Raw genomic sequence first — 19,632 nt, forward strand, 5'->3', positions numbered from 1 at the left:
ACACCACCTCATTGTATGACATGTGATATTCAGGCAAAGTGACACAGGAATGCAAGGAAAGTGGTATAAGGGAATGAAAAAGAAAAATGAGTTATATCGAGTCAAAAGAAAAATAATACAGGATTGAAGTTGGGCCAAGAGAAAGATTTTACAGAATTAAAGGTTGCAAAACGTGAAATTTGGTGAAAAACAAGAAATGGATGGTGGTGTTTTAAAGGATAGAAGTTTGGGAGGTAAGAGTGTATGTTGTATTTAATTAGGTATTGTATTTGAAAGTATGGTTTAGTTTAGTGGTAAGTTAAACATAAGATGACAACAAAGATGTTTGTTTAACTAGAAGAGATTGAAATGAAAGAAATCATGCCAAAGTATCCTTTGTGGTAAGTTTATCATTGTTGATTATTTTTTCCATTGTTTCAGGTACATGATTACTTAGATGTGGTAAAACATCCCATGGACTTGTCCACAATGAGACAGAAAGCTCAGACTCATCAGTATAGGGATGTTGACCAGTTTGCAAGTGACTTTGAACTTATGATTGACAACTGCCTCACGTATAATGCCAAGGACACTATCTTTTACAGAACAGCAGTCAAGTTGCGAGATCAAGTAAGTCAGCTTTTGTTTTAATGCCTTCGTATTTGGTTGATGTTGGTGACTAGATGTATCAGTTAATCACATAGGATGTCTTCCTATATTCACTGTGAAAAGGGAAGTGTAACATTAAAAGGACCTAAAGAGCGCTTACTTTGTTGATGGAGTTTTTTAATTTTGGACGAAAAGTGAGCAGCTTGGACAATTGAAGATATGGAAGTAGAAGGGCTATTTGACAAATGAAAGCTGAATTTTTAACCAAAAGAAAGTTCAAAGACACTGCAAATGGAATCTTGACCAACAAAGAAATTTTTTTTGAGTGCCCCATGAAAAACTTTATCCTGACTTTGTAATCATGATATCTAGCATTGATAAATATGTATTTACCCTAATATTTACTGAGTGTAGTATACGTTGAAGGTTTTGCAACAGAGGCTAACATTTGTGTGCTAGATAGGACTTCCATTTTCCGTCAGATTTTTTTAATATCTAAATGATTATTTGGGAATGAGTAGTAAGAATCTACCCACAGTGATGATTATTTGGGAATGAGTAGTAAGAATCTACCCACAGTGTGACATTAGATGGTAATGTGCCAAAGTCAGCAGTAATGACAGACTTACATACTTCTTTATAAGATGAAAATGATTAACGTAGGCCCATGCGCAGTAGAAAAATTACACAGTGAGTGAGGATGCAGACTACCTTTTTTGGACACTCACTCATACTCCTGCAAAGCCTGATGCACAGGAACTGCATAGGGTGCTAATACTGGTCGCATAATTGTAAATTCTTCTTGTAGGTGGGGGAATGGTAGAAATTGGATTGTCACATGGTGAAAACACTTTGTGAAGTTGCATGAGTGGGGTTTATGACATTTGTGTTCGACATATAGTGAATATGTATTGTAAGCATTATATAAAGATTTCTGAAAGGGCTGAGTGTGAAATTCGTTTTATGATTAGTTTCTTCATGCACCCTCAGGACCCATTTTATGGGGCTCTTTTACCTTTGGAGTGAGAATTTTTTTGTAATATTGATGATGATACATTGCAAAGACAAGATTGTTCTTGTTTTATCCTGTAGTTTATTGTTTAGTCTTCATTGGTAATGTTAATAGGTCTGTGGTAAACCATGTGTGTTCCAATTGAAACTCCAACCCAGAAATTCCCCAGAGTTGGATTACCATTCATGTACCGTAAACCATATAGAAATGTTTACATTTGTTTTTGTTGTACTGAGTTATTGTTTTTGCTGTTTGTGTGCAAAATATTTTTCCAGTCTGTTGTCCAGAACACAATCCAGTTTTTATTGTTGCATGTGTTGGCAAACCCATTTTGACATGGAATTCCTTTTTCAGAAATGCACTGATGATATTAATCAGGGGTTTCCATTATTCACACTTTACAGTGCACTGGTTGGACCTGATTTGGAATATGCTCTTCACTTATCACCAGACTTGGTTAAAGACAAAGAAAGCCTAGATTAAGTACAACAAAACTAATTCCATTGCTCAGAAATAAGTCACATGAAGATTGACTCAGAGATGTAAAGTTATTCTCTCTCTCTCTCTCTCTCTCTCTCTGAAAAAACAGATTCCAAGGAAATCTGATAAAAGTTTTCAAAATATTAAAGAATATTGAGAAAATGATGTTAAAATTTCTTCACGGATAAAGATTCAGTGACCAGGAATAGCAGAATGAAATTTTGTAAAAGGAAAGAGTTATTAGCAACATATGCAAAACTTTTTTCAGAATTAGAGTTGCAGAACATTGAAGTAAATGCCGCCAGATGTTATAGTGAAGAATATCAATACCTTCAAAGTAAGATTAGACAGATACTTGAATGATATGGTCAGTAGATATGTATTTAAACAAAGGAAAACACATTTAGATTTGATAGAAAATTGATTTCTTTTCTTCATCTTGGATGAGAAATTACTGGAATCACAATATGAAGGTATCCTAGATAGCTCATAGTGATTGACAGAACAATGGGTCTATCATCAGAACACAATATCAAAAAGATTATTTAGGAGGTGAATTGTTAGTGGGTCAGTATCAAAGTTGCCTTCAAGTACATGCATAGAATGTCTAGAAAAATATTTATTGCATATAGTAAATCCAGAGTAGAATATACATAACCAGTCTCATCATTTCACCAGAGGGGACATTGTAGAGAAGGTCTAGTCTCAAACAATAAGTGTGAAAGGTTATGATAGAAAAGGACTATGGGGTGTCCAGAAATGATGAAGTATAAGGTATGCAAGGATCAATTTGTATGGAGACCACTTTATCTACTCTTCATGATTATCAGAAATGGTGCCATTTGTACAGAGTGGTAGTAGTATACCCATATATAACTCAGGAAATGGTGTCACTGGACTCTGCCTGTGTGAGGTTACACTGTAAGTAAAGTCACTTTTGGCAAAGCTGTATCAATGGGAGTACAGTCTTGTCAAAGAACTCATTCCAAAAGAATCATTAATTTTGCTACTACAGGAAGTAGTAGAAGGAGCATAACCTTGGGCTGCAGGTGCCTCAGGAAAGGAGTTTCTGGATAATAACCAGGACCCTTTCATAGAAAGGGGTCATGAAGCAGCTAAAATAGATATTTAGATAGTTGAATAGACAAATATGAATAGACTTCTACAGTAATCTTTGTGTATTGATAGTTTCATCCTATTTGGTTTTATACTCATTCAGGGTGGTGCTATAATTCGTCAGTTGAGAAGAAATGTTGAGAATATTGGATTCGACATGGAGACAGGTCTCCTCTTATCACACCGTCCAAAGCCTCTTCCAGAGTTCTCAGACAACAAAATAATCAAAGAAGGTAAGATGCATTGACTTATTTTGAATAAAAACCTGAACCTCTATAAGCTGATCAGATATGTAGTTTTTTTGGGATGGTTTTATGTACCAGTGAGTTTCCTTCCATGCTTAAGAAGGCTTTTTTGTACCAATGAGTTAACCTAAGTAATTTGCATTTTCCATGCCTATTTGGGCTGATTATGCAACTGTAGGTCAACAGTATAGGGTTTCCTGTGGATGTGAGAGCTCCCCTTGTAGTAGTTAGATACATTTTAGACACCCCAGAAAAAAAACAGAAAGAAGTTACTAACAAATTAGAATTGCAATATATCTTCCCAAACCTGGATACTCAGACTGCTAGTTTTTCTAGAACCAAGAAATTTTGAAACTTTTCTGGTGTCCAGGTTTTCATAAGGTTCCACGAGAAAAAAGATATATCTCTGGTTTTGCAGACATTATTTAGTGGGTTCATTTTTTTTTTTTTTTTTTTTTTTTTTTTTTTTTTTTTTTTTGCCGCTGCCTCCCGCGTTTGCGAGGTAACACAAGGAAACAGACGAAAGAAATGGCCCAACCCACCCCCATACACATGTATATACATACATCCACACACGCAAATATACATACCTACACAGCTTTCCATGGTTTACCCCAGACGCTTCACATGCCCTGATTTAATCCACTGATAGCACGTCAACCCTGGTATACCACATCGATCCAATTCACTCTATTCGTTGCCCTCCTTTCACCCTCCTGCATGTTCAGGCCCCGATCACACAAAATCTTTTTCACTCCATCTTTCCACCTCCAATTTGGTCTCCCACTTCTCCTCGTTCCCTCCACCTCCGACACATATATCCTCTTGGTCAATCTTTCCTCACTCATTCTCTCCATGTGCCCAAACCATTTCAAAACACCCTCTTCTGCTCTCTCAACCACGCTCTTTTTATTTCCACACATCTCTCTTACCCTTACGTTACTTACTCGATCAAACCACCTCACACCACACATTGTCCTCAAACATCTCATTTCCAGCACATCCATCCTCCTGCGCACAACTCTATCCATAGTCCATGCCTCGCAACCATACAACATTGTTGGAACCACTATTCCTTCAAACATACCCATTTTTGCTTTCCGAGATAATGTTCTCGACTTCCACACATTCTTCAAGGCTCCCAGGATTTTCGCCCCCTCCCCCACCCAATGATTTACTTCCGCTTCCATGGTTCCATCCGCTGCCAGATCCACTCCCAGATATCTAAAACACTTTACTTCCTCCAGTTTTGCTCCATTCAAACTTACCTCCCAATTGACTTGACCCTCAGCCCTACTGTACCTAATAACCTTGCTCTTATTCACATTTACTCTTAACTTTCTTCTTTCACACACTTTACCAAACTCAGTCACCAGCTTCTGCAGTTTCTCACATGAATCAGCCACCAGCGCTGTATCATCAGCGAACAACAACTGACTCACTTCCCAAGCTCTCTCATCCACAACAGACTTCATACTTGCCCCTCTTTCCAAAGCTCCTGCATTTACCTCCCTAACAACCCCATCCATAAACAAATTAAACAACCATGGAGACATCACACACCCCTGCCGCAAACCTACATTCACTGAGAACCAATCACTTTCCTCTCTTCCTACACGTACACATGCCTTACATCCTCGATAAAAACTTTTTACTGCTTCTAACAACTTGCCTCCCACACATTTCATTTTTATATAAGTCAAATATCTGTTGGTGAAAATAGAAAACTACCTGAGTGTTGGTGAAGATAGAAAACTACCTGAGTGATTAGGTGGGAGCATTAGGTAGAAGTTGTTGGCTGGAATGATAACTTAGAAGCATGAAGCAGATACATTAGATAGAAGTAGTTTGAACTTTAGGTAGGAGCCTCTGGAAACTACATTAGAGTTGCCCTTTGCTAGTGGCCTGTTACAGGTTAGGCACTAAGGGCTAAGAAGCAGCTTTGGAGTTCACCATTATGGAGTCTTTTGATGTGGCCACCCCCTTGAGGGAATTCCCAAAGGGAATGGGCATCCGAGATATTGATATATATTATTATATAGTGTAACTTGTTGCTTTGAGGCAGAAAGACAGTTTGTTTATAGCCAGTTCCTCTGCAGAAACTGCATATTGATAAGATAGCAATCCATATCAATCACGTTTCCTTACTTCACAGTTGATGAAGCCCTTGCAGCTGAAGTTGATGAATCCATGAGTTTAGAAGAGAGAGAGAAGGCTCTATTGGAGCTGCTAGATAGAGCTCTCATGCTTCGACACCATGTGGCACGTATTAAACGGGTCAAGCTCATCAGGTAAATTTTCAATTTTGAACTAAAATATTTATACCTATTTCAATGTTAAGATGGCATATACCTATAGGAAGTGGCAGTTAGAGTCCTTTAAATGAAGTCATACTGTGGCTGTGTTGAACTCCATAAATGGGAATGGAGAGTATAAAATAATGATAAACTCATAAATGGGAATAGAGAGTATGAAATAATGATACTGCTAGAACTGCACTGAGAATGTTGAGAGTATTAAATGATTGGCTTGTGTGTGTATATAGTTAAGAGTAAATGTGAATAAGAGCAAGGTTATTAGGTACAGTAGGGTTGAGGGTCAATTCAATTGGTAGGTGAGTTTGAATGGAGAAAAACTGGAGGAAGTGAAGTGTTTTAGATATCTGGGAGTGGATCTGGCAGCAGATGGAACCATGGAAGCAGAAGTGGATCATAGGGTGGGGGAGGGGGCGAAAATTCTGGGAGCCTTGAAGAATGTGTGGAAGTCGAGAACATTATCTCGGAAAGCAAAAATGGGTATGTTTGAAGGAATAGTGGTTCCAACAATGTTGTATGGTTGCGAGGCGTGGACTATGGATAGAGTTGTGCGCAGGAGGATGGATGTGCTGGAAATGAGATGTTTGAGGACAATGTGTGGTGTGAGGTGGTTTGATCGAGTAAGTAACGTAAGGGTAAGAGAGATGTGTGGAAATAAAAAGAGCGTGGTTGAGAGAGCAGAAGAGGGTGTTTTGAAATGGTTTGGTCACATGGAGAGAATGAGTGAGGAAAGATTTACCAAGAGGATATATGTGTCGGAGGTGAAGGGAACGAGGAGAAGAGGGAGACCAAATTGGAGGTGGAAAGATGGAGTAAAAAAGATTTTGTGTGATCGGGGCCTGAACATGCAGGAGGGTGAAAGGAGGGCAAAGAATAGAGTGAATTGGAGCGATGTGGTATACCGGGGTTGACGTGCTGTCAGTGGATTGAATCAAGGCATGTGTATGGGGGTGGGTGGGCCATTTGTTTCGTCTGTTTCCTTGCGCTACCTCGCAAACGCGGGAGACAGCGACAAAGCAAAAAAAAAGAAAAAAAAAAATATATATATATATATATATACATATATATATATATATATATATATATATATATATATATATATATATATATATATATATATATATATATATATATCCCTGGGGATAGGGGATTAAGAATACTTCCCATGTATTCCCTGCGTGTCGTAGAAGGCGACTAAAAGGGGAGGGAGCGGGGGGCTGGAAATCCTCCCCTCTCGTTTTTTTTTTGATTTTCCAAAAGAAGGAACAGAGGGGGCCAGGTGAAGATATTCCAAAATAGGCCCAGTCCTCTGTTCTTAACGCTACCTCGCTAACGCGGGAAATGGCGAATAGTTTAAAAAAAAAAAGAAATATATATATATATATATATATATATATATATATATATATATATATATATATATATATATATATATATATATAATGAGTGGGGGCGGACATTATGAATTGTGTGCATGTGTATATATGTATATGTCTGTGTGTGTATATATATGTGTACATTGAGATGTATAGGTATGTATATTTGCGTGTGTGGACGTGTATGTATATACATGTGTATGTGGGCGGGTTGGGCCATTCTTTCGTCTGTTTCCTTGCGCTACCTCGCTAACGCGGGAGACAGTGACAAAGCAAAATAAGATAAATAAATAATAGATAAATATATATATTATGAAGTCTGTTGGGGATGAGAGAGCTTGGGAAGTGAGTCAGTTGTTGTTTGCTGATGATACAGCGCTGGTGGCTGATTCATGTGAGAAATTGCAGAAGCTGGTGACTGAGTTTGGTAAAGTGTGTGGAAGAAGAAAGTTAAGAGTAAATGTGAATAAGAGCAAGGTTATTAGGTACAGTAGGGTTGAGGGTCAAGTCAATTGGGAGGTGAGTCTGAATGGAGAAAAACTGGAGGAAGTAAAGTGTTTTAGATATCTGGAAGTGGATCTGGCAGCGGATGGAACCATGGAAGCGGAAGTGGATCATAGGGTGGGGGAGGGGGCGAAAATTCTGGGAGCCTTGAAGAATGTGTGGAAGTCGAGAACATTATCTCGGAAAGCAAAAATGGGTATGTTTGAAGGAATAGTAGTTCCAACAATGTTGTATGGTTGCGAGGCGTGGGCTATGGATAGAGTTGTGCGCAGGAGGATGGATGTGCTGGAAATGAGATGTTTGAGGACAATGTGTGGTGTGAGGTGGTTTGATCGAGTGAGTAACGTAAGGGTAAGAGAGATGTGTGGAAATAAAAAGAGCGTGGTTGAGAGAGCAGAAGAGGGTGTTTTGAAGTGGTTTGGGCACATGGAGAGAATGAGTGAGGAAAGATTGACCAAGAGGATATATGTGTCGGAGGTGGAGGGAACGAGGAGAAGAGGGAGACCAAATTGGAGGTGGAAAGATGGAGTGAAAAGGATTTTGTGTGATCGGGGCCTGAACATGCAGGAGGGTGAAAGGAGGGCAAGGAATAGAGTGAATTGGAGCGATGTGGTATACAGGGGTTGACGTGCTGTCAGTGGATTGAATCAAGGCATGTGAAGCGTCCGGGGTAAACCAAGGAAAGCTGTGTAGGTATGTATATTTGCGTGTGTGGACGTGTGTATGTACATGTGTATGGGGGGGGTTGGGCCATTTCTTTCGTCTGTTTCCTTGCGCTACCTCGCAAACGCGGGAGACAGCGACAAAGTATAAAAAAAAAAAAAAAAATATATATATATATATATATATTTTTTTTTTTTTTTTTTCATATATATATATGAACCATTATGTGACATTCATTTTCTCATTTCGTTTCAAGCTAGAAGTTTCAGTTTTCTGAATTATTTCTTACTTTTTCATATGTATATATATGTATATTTGTGTGTGTGTGTATATGTGCGTGTGTATGTGTATGTATATATATATATGTATATATATACATATTATCCCTGGGGATAGGGGTGAAAGAATACTTCCCACGCATTCCTCGCGTGTCGTAGAAGGCGACTAGAGGGGACGGGAGCGGGGGGCCAGAAATCCTCCCCTCCTTGTATTTTTTAACTTTCTAAAATGGGAAACAGAAGAAGGAGTCATGCGGGGAGTGCTCATCCTCCTCGAAGGCTCAGACTGGGGTGTCTAAATGTGTGTGGATGTAACCAAGAGGTGAAAAAAGGAGAGATAGGTAGTATGTTTGAGGAAAGGAACCTGGATGTTTTGGCTCTGAGTGAAACGAAGCTCAAGGGTAAAGGGGAAGAGTGGTTTGGGAATGTCTTGGGAGTAATGTCAGGGGTTAGTGAGAGGGCAAGAGCAAGGGAAGGAGTAGCAGTACTCCTGAAACAGGAGTTGTGGGAGTATGTGATAGAATGTAAGAAAGTAAATTCTCGATTAATATGGGTAAAACTGAAAGTTGATGGAGAGAGATGGGTGATTATTGGTGCATATGCACCTGGGCATGAGAAGAAAGATCATGAGAGGCAATTGTTTTGGGAGCAGCTGAATGAGTGTGTTAGTGGTTTTGATGCACGAGACCGGGTTATAGTGATGGGTGATTTGAATGCAAAGGTGAGTAATGTGGCAGTTGAGGGAATAATTGGTATACATGGGGTGTTCAGTGTTGTAAATGGAAATGGTGAAGAGCTTGTAGATTTATGTGCTGAAAAAGGACTGGTGATTGGGAATACCTGGTTTAAAAAGCGAGATATACATAAGTATACGTATGTAAGTAGGAGAGATGGCCAGAGAGCGTTATTGGATTACGTGTTAATTGACAGGCGCGCGAAAGAGAGACTTTTGGATGTTAATGTGCTGAGAGGTGCAACTGGAGGGATGTCTGATCATTATCTTGTGGAGGCTAAGGTGAAGATTTGTATGGGTTTTCAGAAAAGAAGAGTGAATGTTGGGGTGAAGAGGGTGGTGAGAGTAAGTGAGCTTGGGAAGGAGACTTGTGTGAGGAAGTACCAGGAGAGACTGAGTACAAAATGGAAAAAGGTGAGAACAATGGAAGTAAGGGGAGTGGGGGAGGAATGGGATGTATTTAGGGAATCAGTGATGGATTGCACAAAAGATGCTTGTGGCATGAGAAGAGTGGGAGGTGGGTTGATTAGAAAGGGTAGTGAGTGGTGGGATGAAGAAGTAAGATTATTAGTGAAAGAGAAGAGAGAGGCATTTGGACGATTTTTGCAGGGAAAAAATGCAATTGAGTGGGAGATGTATAAAAGAAAGAGACAGGAGGTCAAGAGAAAGGTGCATGAGGTGAAAAAGAGGGCAAATGAGAGTTGGGGTGAGAGAGTATCATTAAATTTTAGGGAGACTAAAAAGATGTTCTGGAAGGAGGTAAATAAAGTGCGTAAGACAAGGGAGCAAATGGGAACTTCAGTGAAGGGCGCAAATGGGGAGGTGATAACAAGTAATGGTGATGTGAGAAGGAGATGGAGTGAGTATTTTGAAGGTTTGTTGAATGTGTTTGATGATAGAGTGGCAGATATAGGGTGTTTTGGTCGAGGTGGTGTGCAAAGTGAGAGGGTTAGGGAAAATGATTTGGTAAACAGAGAAGAGGTAGTAAAAGCTTTGCGGAAGATGAAAGCCGGCAAGGCAGCAGGTTTGGATGGTATTGCAGTGGAATTTATTAAAAAAGGGGGTGCCTGTATTATTGACTGGTTGGTAAGGTTATTTAATGTATGTATGACTCATGGTGAGGTGCCTGAGGATTGGCGGAATGCGTGCATAGTGCCATTGTACAAAGGAAAAGGGGATAAGAGTGAGTGCTCAAATTACAGAGGTATAAGTTTGTTGAGTATTCTTGGTAAATTATATGGGAGGGTATTGATTGAGAGGGTGAAGGCATGTACAGAGCATCAGATTGGGGAAGAGCAGTGTGGTTTCAGAAGTGGTAGAGGATGTGTGGATCAGGTGTTTGCTTTGAAGAATGTATGTGAGAAATACTTAGAAAAGCAAATGGATTTGTATGTAGCATTTATGGATCTGGAGAAGGCATATGATAGAGTTGATAGAGATGCTCTGTGGAAGGTATTAAGAATATATGGTGTGGGAGGCAAGTTGTTAGAAGCAGTGAAAAGTTTTTATCGAGGATGTAAGGCATGTGTACGTGTAGGAAGAGAGGAAAGTGATTGGTTCTCAGTGAATGTAGGTTTGCGGCAGGGGTGTGTGATGTCTCCATGGTTGTTTAATTTGTTTATGGATTGGGTTGTTAGGGAAGTGAATGCAAGAGTTTTGGAAAGAGGGGCAAGTATGAAGTCTATTGTGGATGAGAGAGCTTGGGAAGTGAGTCAGTTGTTGTTTGCTGATGATACAGCGCTGGTGGCTGATTCATGTGAGAAACTGCAGATGCTGTTGACTGAGTTTGGTAAAGTGTGTGAAAGAAGAAAGTTAAGAAGTAAATGTGAATAAGAGCAAGGTAATTAGGTACAGTAGGGTTGAGGGTCAAGTCAGTTGGGAGGTAAGTTTGAATGGAGAAAAACTGGAGGAAGTAAAGTGTTTTAGATATCTGGGAGTGGATCTGGCAACGGATGGAACCATGGAAGCGGAAGTGGATCATAGGGTGGGGGAGGGGGCGAAAATCCTGGGAGCCTTAAAGAATGTGTGGAAGTCGAGAACATTATCTCGGAAAGCAAAAATGGGTATGTTTGAAGGAATAGTGGTTCCAACAATGTTGTATGGTTGCGAGGTGTGGGCTATGGATAGAGTTGTGCGCAGGAGGATGGATGTGCTGGAAATGAGATGTTTGAGGACAATGTGTGGTGTGAGGTGGTTTGATCGAGTAAGTAACGTAAGGGTAAGAGAGATGTGTGGAAATAAAAAGAGCGTGGTTGAGAGAGCAGAAGAGGGTGTTTTGAAATGGTTTGGGCACATGGAGAGAATGAGTGAGGAAAGATTGACCAAGAGGATATATGTGTCGGAGGTGGAGGGAACGAGGAGAAGTGGGAGACCAAATTGGAGGTGGAAAGATGGAGTGAAAAAGATTTTGTGTGATCAGGGCTTGAACATGCAGGAGGGTGAAAGGAGGGCAAGGAATAGAGTGAATTGGATCGATGTGGTATACCGGGGTTGACGTGCTGTCTGTGGACTGAATCAGGGCATGTGAAGCGTCTGGGGTAAACCATGGAAAGCTGTGTAGGTATGTATATTTGCGTGTGTGGACGTATGTATATACATGTTTATGGGGGTGGGTTGGGCCATTTGTTTCGTCTGTTTCCTTGCGCTACCTCGCAAATGCGGGAGACAGCGACAAAGCAAAAAAAATATATATATATATATATATATATATATATATTTAATAAAAAAAAAATATATATATATATATATATATATATATATATATATATATATATATATATATATATATATATATATATATATATATAAAATAAATAAATATATGCTGAAAAAGGACTGATGATTGGGAATACCTGGTTTAAAAAGCGAGATATACATAAGTATACTTATGTAAGTAGGAGAGATGGCCAGAGAGCGTTATTGGATTACGTGTTGATTGACAGGCGTGCGAAAGAGAGACTTTTGGATGTTAACGTGCTGAGAGGTGCAACTGGAGGGATGTCTGATCATTATCTTGTGGAGGCTAAGGTGAAGATTTGTATGGGTTTTCAGAAAAGAAGAGTGAATGTTGGGGTGAAGAGGGTGGTGAGAGTAAGTGAGCTTGAGAAGGAGACCTGTGTGAGGAAGTACCAGGAGAGACTGAGTACAGAATGGAAAAAGGTGAGAACAATGGAAGTAAGGGGAGTGGGGGAGGAATGGGATGTATTTAGGGAATCAGTGATGGATTGCGCAAAAGATGCTTGTGGCATGAGAAGAGTGGGAGGTGGGTTGATTAGAAAGGGTAGTGAGTGGTGGGATGAAGAAGTAAGAGTATTAGTGAAAGAGAAGAGAGAGGCATTTGGATGATTTTTGCAGGGAAAAAATGCAATTGAGTGGGAGATGTATAAAAGAAAGAGACAGGAGGTCAAGAGAAAGGTGCAAGAGGTGAAAAAAAGGGCAAATGAGAGTTGGGGTGAGAGAGTATCATTAAATTTTAGGGAGAATAAAAAGATGTTCTGGAAGGAGGTAAATAAAGTGCGTAAGACAAGGGAGCAAATGGGAACTTCAGTGAAGGGCGCAAATGGGGAGGTGATAACAAGTAGTGGTGATGTGAGAAGGAGATGGAGTGAGTATTTTGAAGGTTTGTTGAATGTGTTTGATGATAGAGTGGCAGATATAGGGTGTTTTGGTCGAGGTGGTGTGCAAAGTGAGAGGGTTAGGGAAAATGATTTGGTAAACAGAGAAGAGGTAGTGAAAGCTTTGCGGAAGATGAAAGCCGGCAAGGCAGCAGGTTTGGATGGTATTGCAGTGGAATTTATTAAAAAAGGGGGTGACTGTATTGTTGACTGGTTGGTAAGGTTATTTAATGTATGTATGACTCATGGTGAGGTGCCTGAGGATTGGCGGAATGCGTGCATAGTGCCATTGTACAAAGGCAAAGGGGATAAGAGTGAGTGCTCAAATTACAGAGGTATAAGTTTGTTGAGTATTCCTGGTAAATTATATGGGAGGGTATTGATTGAGAGGGTGAAGGCATGTACAGAGCATCAGATTGGGGAAGAGCAGTGCGGTTTCAGAAGTGGTAGAGGATGTGTGGATCAGGTGTTTGCTTTGAAGAATGTATGTGAGAAATACTTAGAAAAGCAAATGGATTTGTATGTAGCATTTATGGATCTGGAGAAGGCATATGATAGAGTTGATAGAGATGCTCTGTGGAAGGTATTAAGAATATATGGTGTTGGAGGAAAGTTGTTAGAAGCAGTGAAAAGTTTTTATCGAGGATGTAAGGCATGTGTGCGTGTAGGAAGAGAGGAAAGTGATTGGTTCTCAGTGAATGTAGGTTTGCGGCAGGGGTGTGTGATGTCTCCATGGTTGTTTAATTTGTTTATGGATGGGGTTGTTAGGGAGGTAAATGCAAGAGTTTTGGAAAGAGGGGCAAGTATGAAGTCTGTTGGGGATGAGAGAGCTTGGGAAGTGAGTCAGTTGTTGTTCGCTGATGATACAGCGCTGGTGGCTGATTCATGTGAGAAACTGCAGAAGCTGGGACTGAGTTTGGAAAAGTGTGTGGAAGAAGAAAGTTAAGATTAAATGTGAATAAGAGCAAGGTTATTAGGTACAGTAGGGTTGAGGGTCAAGTCAATTGGGAGGTGAGTTTGAATGGAGAAAAACTGGAGGAAGTGAAGTGTTTTAGATATCTGGGAGTGGATCTGGCAGCGGATGGAACCATGGAAGCGGAAGTGGATCATAGGGTGGGGGAGGGGGCGAAAATCCTGGGGGCCTTGAAGAATGTGTGGAAGTCGAGAACATTATCTCGGAAAGCAAAAATGGGTATGTTTGAAGGAATAGTGGTTCCAACAATGTTGTATGGTTGCGAGGCGTGGGCTATGGATAGAGTTGTGCGCAGGAGGATGGATGTGCTGGAAATGAGATGTTTGAGGACAATGTGTGGTGTGAGGTGGTTTGATCGAGTGAGTAATGTAAGGGTAAGAGAGATGTGTGGAAATAAAAAGAGCGTGGTTGAGAGAGCAGAAGAGGGTGTTTTGAAGTGGTTTGGGCACATGGAGAGGATGAGTGAGGAAAGATTGACCAAGAGGATATATGTGTCGGAGGTGGAGGGAACAAGGAGAAGAGGGAGACCAAATTGGAGGTGGAAAGATGGAGTGAAAAAGATTTTGTGTGATCGGGGCCTGAACATGCAGGAGGGTGAAAGGAGGGCAAGGAATAGAGTGAATTGGAGTGATGTGGTATACCGGGGTTGACGTGCTGTCAGTGGATTGAAGCAAGGCATGTGAAGCGTCTGGGGTAAACCATGGAAAGCTGTGTAGGTATGTATATTTGCGTGTGTGGACGTATGTATATACATGTGTATGGGGGGGGTTGGGCCATTCCTTTCGTCTGTTTCCTTGCGCTACCTCGCAAACGCGGGAGACAGCGACAAAGTATAATAAAAAAAAAAATAATATAAATAAATATATATATATATGTATATATATATGTACATTTTTTTTTGGGGGGGGGGGGGGGTGCTGGAAGATGAGAGAATTTAAGTGTCTAGGGGCAGTCTTGGGTAAGTGTGGTGATATGGAGAGATAAGGAAGAGAGCAGTACAGATTAGGAGAGTCATTGGGTCCCTTGATAGAATAACGAAGGGCAGAGGTGTAAATATGGAAGTGAGGAGAGGATTAAGGGACAGCATAATCCTCCCAACCCTGACCTATGCTGCCGAAACATGGACATGGAATGAGTCACAAAGGTCAAGAATCCAGGCTGTGGAAATGAGCTATTTGAGAAGAGCATATGGTGCACTAGATAGAATGAAGAAAGAAATGAAGGAGTGTATGAGAGATGTGGTGTGGCAGGGAATGCAAAGGGAATGAATTGTAGAGTGGTAGAATGGGTGAAACATAACTTTGAAGTGGTTTGGGCATGTGGAAAGAATGCAAGAGCAAGGAGAGTGTATGATAGTACAATTATAGGGGTTGGTGTGAGTGGAAGACCACCTGTGACATGGGCATATAGAGTGGAGGAATACTGGAGGGAGAGAAATAATGGAAGAATGAGTGGAATGGTGTATGTGAGGGAGGCATGTAAGGACAGAGATAAGTGGAGACTTTTGCTGTGGCCACCCTTTGTTGGGAGCTCCTGGAAGGAACGAGTGTCAGAGATATAGATATATATGGCCTTTGACCTGAACTTTAAGATTCAGGTGAATGGCCATTTGCATTGAGGATGTAGTGAAAATGACCCATATGGGTCAGGGCAGACATAAAAAGATCAGAAGTTGAGGATGTAACAGAGGTGAGGGTGTAGTGCCCCACTAACTTGTCTTGAATTGAGCAGTTTAGTCGGAAAGAGCAGAATTCAGCTTATAAGGATGTGTCTATTAGCTGTGCCATACACATCAAACTTTTTCCATCGCTTATTGGTATATAGCACTTGCTCAAAGGGATTCAGTTACTCATTAGGACACAATCAGGATGGATGTTTGTATTGTTCCAGTTATTCAGTGTGTTATATTTTATCATATCAATACTACTATATTATTGGTTGATTATTTTCTTTATGTAATCCCTCAGTGCTTCAATCAAAGCATAGCATGTTTATGTAATTATCACTGATGCATTGCTTGGATATCTTGACTAGATACTGCAGGCTGCTATATAAGTCCCTTGAGGCTAAAAAGAGTAAGAGTTACTGCTAGACAATTGTTAACTGATGTGGGACTTAAAAATTTTTTAATCCCTCTTCATAATTCTGGGTCTTTCAAGGTTAATTGATATTTCAAAATCCTCTGATGTCACTTGCATTAAGTTTTTCAAATCCCCATGGTCCATTTCTTTCTTTGTAACATATTTTTATAGTCGGATAATGGGTTGTGTTAACCTCATTCTCATCGATATCCTCTTATTTTTGGTTAAGAAATAAATAATGAAAAAAAGCACCAGCTGCCACTGTTACATTCATCCTGAGGAAGACATTGATGATAAGATGAGCATCGGTGAACATGTAGAATGCAGTGAGCTTGTGTTCAAACATTTTGTTTGGGTTGTTCATCAGCTTTCAGCTTGTTTAATTCATTCAACGCAAAATGCATCTTTAGGCTAGTTGTATTCAGAAGTAATGAAGATTTTGTTGCTGTAAAAATGGCCCTTTTCCTGACTTAGAAGGACCAAAGCAAATGTGAATCGAACTAAGGACTGGAGAAGGACCAAGTCAAATGTGAATGGAACTAAGGACAGGATGAAGATGAGGATGTAGTGAAGATAAGAGTTCAGTGGATATGGTCTTTAATCTGATCCATAGGGTTCATATCAAAGGGAAATGGGTGGTGTCAAGGTGTGTAGTGAATGTAAGGATATAGTGAAGATATAGTATACTGTTAGGGTGTAGTGAAGATGAAGGTGAGGGAAGATGGTTTTCGGTCTGACCTCCAAAATTATGCAAGCTGTGCGTCTTCTTGACCAACAGAAGAAGCAAGTTCTTATAGAATGTGAATGCCATAATGCACATAATGTATGCAGAAATGGTAATGGAAGAAAAGAGAATCAGAAAAATGGATATAAAATGTGAAGAACAAATACACAGGAAAGCAGTGAAAATATGGAAGTGAGCTTAGTTTCTCAAAACAGTTTTGGATTTAGAAAATGTATGGGATCAGTAAAGTTTTTGGCAGTTACCAATGTAGACAGTAATCAATATTACAGAATAGTTTTTGAAAATTATCAGAGACATTTACACTGTTTTAACTGTGAATGTGGTAAAGAACAGCCATTGTTCTTGTACTGAAGATCAAAGCCAATAAATCTGTCTGCACAAACATAGCTTATTGGAAATGTGTACATCTTTTTATACTTTGAAGGGTATTTTTAGATAATAATGCATATTTGTATGGTTCAACCTTCTTGACAGTGTTTGTACTTTCTTACTCAGGCGAGAGATTGGCATTTTACGCAGGAAGTTGGCCTTAAACCAATCAGGAAGTCTAAATCACAAGTCCAGTACAGTGTACTATGACACTGAAGATGAATCTGATAAAGAAGATTCTGGTAAGTTGGTTCTGTTTAAGATTTTTATTTTCGTGTTATTCAAACGCAGAGGAGTCATGAACATACTGTCATAGACATCATTGATACTTTATGATTGCTCATATCATACATCACCATTTGCATGCAATTATCAGAGTTCTTTCATGGGTATTGTTAAAACAAAGCATAATTAGGTTTCATTTCAAGTTTATAACAAATGAGTCATCAGAAAACTGATTACCTTGGAAACTTGGGTTAAGATGTTTGACCAGATTTTAAGGAAGAAAGCAGGGAGGTCAACTTTTATGCGAGTAATATTTTTGAGGGGTTGAGATCTGTGTGACAGCTGTTCTCCTAAAGTTTGAAAAATGTTTACCAGTCTTTACTGGTAGACCACACCATGATGTAGGTGAAGCCCTTATCCTTGGACAGATTACTGTATGTGAGAGTGTCAGATATCTATAAGTTATATTTTATTTATTTATTTTGCTTTGTCGCTGTCTCCCGCGTTTGCGAGGTAGCGCAAGGAAACAGACAAAAGAAATGGCCCAACCCACCCCCATACACATGTATATACATACACGTCCACACAGGCAAATATACATACCTATACATTTCAATGTACACATATATATACACACCCAGACACATACATATATACCCATGCACACAATTCACACAGTCTGCCTATATATACCCATGCACACAATTCACACAGTCTGCCTTTATTCATTCCCATCTCCACCTCGCCACACATGGAATACCATCCCCCTCCCCCCTCATGTGTGCGAGGTAGCGCTAGGAAAAGACAACAAAGGCCCCATTCGTTCACACTCAGTCTCTAGCTGTCATGCAATAATGCCCGAAACCACAGCTCCCTTTCCACATCCAGGCCCCACACAACTTTCCATGGTTTACCCCAGACGCTTCACATGCCCTGATTCAATCCATTGACAGCACATCAACCCCGGTATACCACATCGATCCAATTCACTCTATTCCTTGCCCGCCTTTCACCCTCCTGCATGTTCAGGCCCTGATCACTCAAAATCTTTTTCACTCCATCTTTCCACCTCCAATTTGGTCTCCCACTTCTCCTCGTTCCCTCCACCTCCGACACATATATCCTCTTGGTCAATCTTTCCTCACTCATTCTCTCCATGTGCCCAAACCATTTCAAAACACCCTCTTCTGCTCTCTCAACCATGCTCTTTTTATTTCCACACATCTCTCTTACCCTTACATTACTTACTCGATCAAACCACCTCACACCACACATTGTCCTCAAACATCTCATTTCCAGCACATCCACCCTCCTGCGCACAACTCTATCCATAGCCCACGCCTCACAACCATACAACATTGTTGGAACCCGCTATTCCTTCAAACATACCCATTTTTGCTTTCCGAGATAATGTTCTCGACTTCCACACATTCTTCAAGGCTCCCAGGATTTTCGCCCCCTCCCCTACCCTATGATTCACTTCCGCTTCCATGGTTCCATCCGCTGCCAGATCCACTCCCAGATATCTAAAACACTTTACTTCCTCCAGAATGATAATTTTTTTGAAGGAGGCCAAAATGTTTGATTTTATGTGAATATCTTTATATCCCTGGGGATAGGGGAGAAAGAATACTTCCCACATATTCCCTGCGTGTCGTAGAAGGCGACTAAAAGGGGAGGGAGCAGGGGGCTGAAAATCCTCCCCTCTCATTTTTAATTTTCCAAAAGAAGGAACAGAGAAGGGGGCCAGGTGAGGATATTCCCTCAAAGGCGTAGTCCTTTATTCTTAACGCTACCTTGCTGATGTGGGAAATAGTGAATAGTATGAAGAAAAAAATCTTTACAGACATCTTTAACAGGAAGCCAAGATATGTAATGCTATGGAAATAGTTTATAGTTTTTAGATACATTTTTGCATGCTAAAAAGCACTGAATAACCATTAGATTCCAGCATTTTACAAATTCCACTGAATCAGATAAAATCAAGCCACTTGTTTGTTGCCCTCAGAATCCATTTCAAGACTGTATCAATGAAAACTACATACTCATTGGAACTTTCATCTTTCCAACCATTAATTGTATATTCAGTCATTTTGCATGAGAATGTGGTGAGGGACAGTGTCATGTGCTTTGTTGATGTCTATTGCCACTAGTACTGTGCAGGAGGGAGTTGTATGGGGTTGTGTGTGGTAGTGTACTGATTGGGTCTATGGCCATGTTGTTTTAGTGAGTTACTGATTGGGTCTATGGCCATGTTGTTTTAGTGAGTTGGATTTTTCCTTTATTCTTTTGAGGGTGAATTTTAAAGAGTTTGG

General features: G+C 40.2%; 1 protein-coding gene across 1 annotated transcript in view; it reads left to right on the plus strand.

The window, feature by feature from the left end:
* Br140 (bromodomain-containing protein 140) overlaps window positions 1-19,632 on the plus strand; it is a 115,389-nt gene that overhangs the window by 67,743 nt on the left and 28,014 nt on the right. Inside the window, exons 15-18 of the mRNA XM_071693993.1 lie at window positions 421-609; window positions 3,300-3,429; window positions 5,597-5,732; window positions 17,219-17,334. Coding sequence (XP_071550094.1) covers window positions 421-609; window positions 3,300-3,429; window positions 5,597-5,732; window positions 17,219-17,334 — 571 coding nt within the window. The remainder of the gene's footprint in view (window positions 1-420; window positions 610-3,299; window positions 3,430-5,596; window positions 5,733-17,218; window positions 17,335-19,632) is intronic.

The sequence above is a fragment of the Panulirus ornatus genome, chromosome 56, assembly GCF_036320965.1.
Source record: "Panulirus ornatus isolate Po-2019 chromosome 56, ASM3632096v1, whole genome shotgun sequence".
NCBI classification, from domain to species: Eukaryota; Metazoa; Arthropoda; class Malacostraca; order Decapoda; family Palinuridae; genus Panulirus; species Panulirus ornatus.